Here is a 1,080-nt window from a genome sequence, read left to right as displayed (position 1 = left end):
TGGCTAGTGAGTGTGTCAGGTGATTAGAATGCTTGAATGGATGAATTAAACATTCAAATATATCAACAATGCGGTCATTTAAAAGATGCTTTATTGAATGCAAAAGTCATTCCCCATTACATGCAACTGTGTCGGCTTGACTGTGTCTCTGCCTGCCAATGCTATCGGAATAGCGCGTCTGTTGTGCAAACTACGTGAAATAATGAAGGACCGGCTGCATTGCGTCAGGTGCTTCTCATTTTAGACAAGGAACTCACGTGTCTTCGTTGCTTCCAAATAGTATCCATCGTTTGTATTTAAAAAGTCTTAAAGATTTGCAATTTTTAGGAAATGTACAACTATAAATGGGATAATTTACTTCCTTCAAATTGTAGCTACTTGACACACTTTTACCATTTATTTCATTTCTCGGGCGAAATATTTCGGTAGGTAGTACTTCCGCCTGGCAGCACGACACCTCGTCGTCGATGCCCTCTTGCCCAATGGCAGTAAATATTCCACTGTGCTGCTTTGTGTCATTACGATGTTGGGGAGGACCCGAGATGCCACAAGAGTATAGAATTGGAGTAATTCATGAAGGGTTTAAATTTGCCTTTGGATTATATAGCTATCATTTAACAAATTCCTTCCCTGAAACAAAATAAATATTCGAAGAAAGCATCCAGGCACCGAAAGCTTATATACTGTCATCATTTGTAAGCAAATCTGTGGAAAGTGGTTATGTTGGTGCATGTCTTTAGACCACCTGTCAACGAGAAATACTTCAGCATAAATTCGCTAAAACAGCTCAGCATTGTGCCTGAGCCTTCCCTTGAGTTAGCAATATTCTAGACATCTCATGCTTAGGTGCTTACCTATTTGACCGGGGACATTATTGAGATCCCTACCAGAGTAATAATGAGTCAGGGCTCCAAGAAGACGCTATCTTTATAGCTGATACTGTGAGGACAAAATAAGTGCATGGGCTCCAAGGCACCCAAGACTTATTATTGCTTGTAGAGAATGTGGAAAATTAAGGAATAGTAAACCGAGACGATGTTTGTCATGTGTTAGTGTATGATTTATCACTGGACCCATTTG

The 1,080-nt window shown here is 40.1% G+C and overlaps 1 protein-coding gene across 1 annotated transcript; it reads right to left on the bottom strand. All coding sequences in view use genetic code 11, as the record gives it.

Moving 5' to 3' along the window:
• Nucleotides 1-106: 106 nt before the first annotated feature.
• EGR_11286 (hypothetical protein) lies at nucleotides 107-287 on the bottom strand (the record flags this gene model as incomplete). Its single annotated transcript, XM_024500527.1, has 2 exons — nucleotides 107-190; nucleotides 258-287. The coding sequence occupies 2 exons, from the start codon at nucleotides 285-287 to the stop codon at nucleotides 107-109; spliced, it is 114 nt and encodes a 37-aa protein (XP_024345059.1).
• Between the last annotated feature and the right edge of the window lie 793 nt (nucleotides 288-1,080).

This window comes from Echinococcus granulosus (genome assembly GCF_000524195.1).
Source record: "Echinococcus granulosus chromosome Unknown EG_S00726, whole genome shotgun sequence".
In the NCBI taxonomy this organism is placed as follows: domain Eukaryota; kingdom Metazoa; phylum Platyhelminthes; class Cestoda; order Cyclophyllidea; family Taeniidae; genus Echinococcus; species Echinococcus granulosus.
This window is presented reverse-complemented; position numbering and strand designations above follow the sequence as displayed.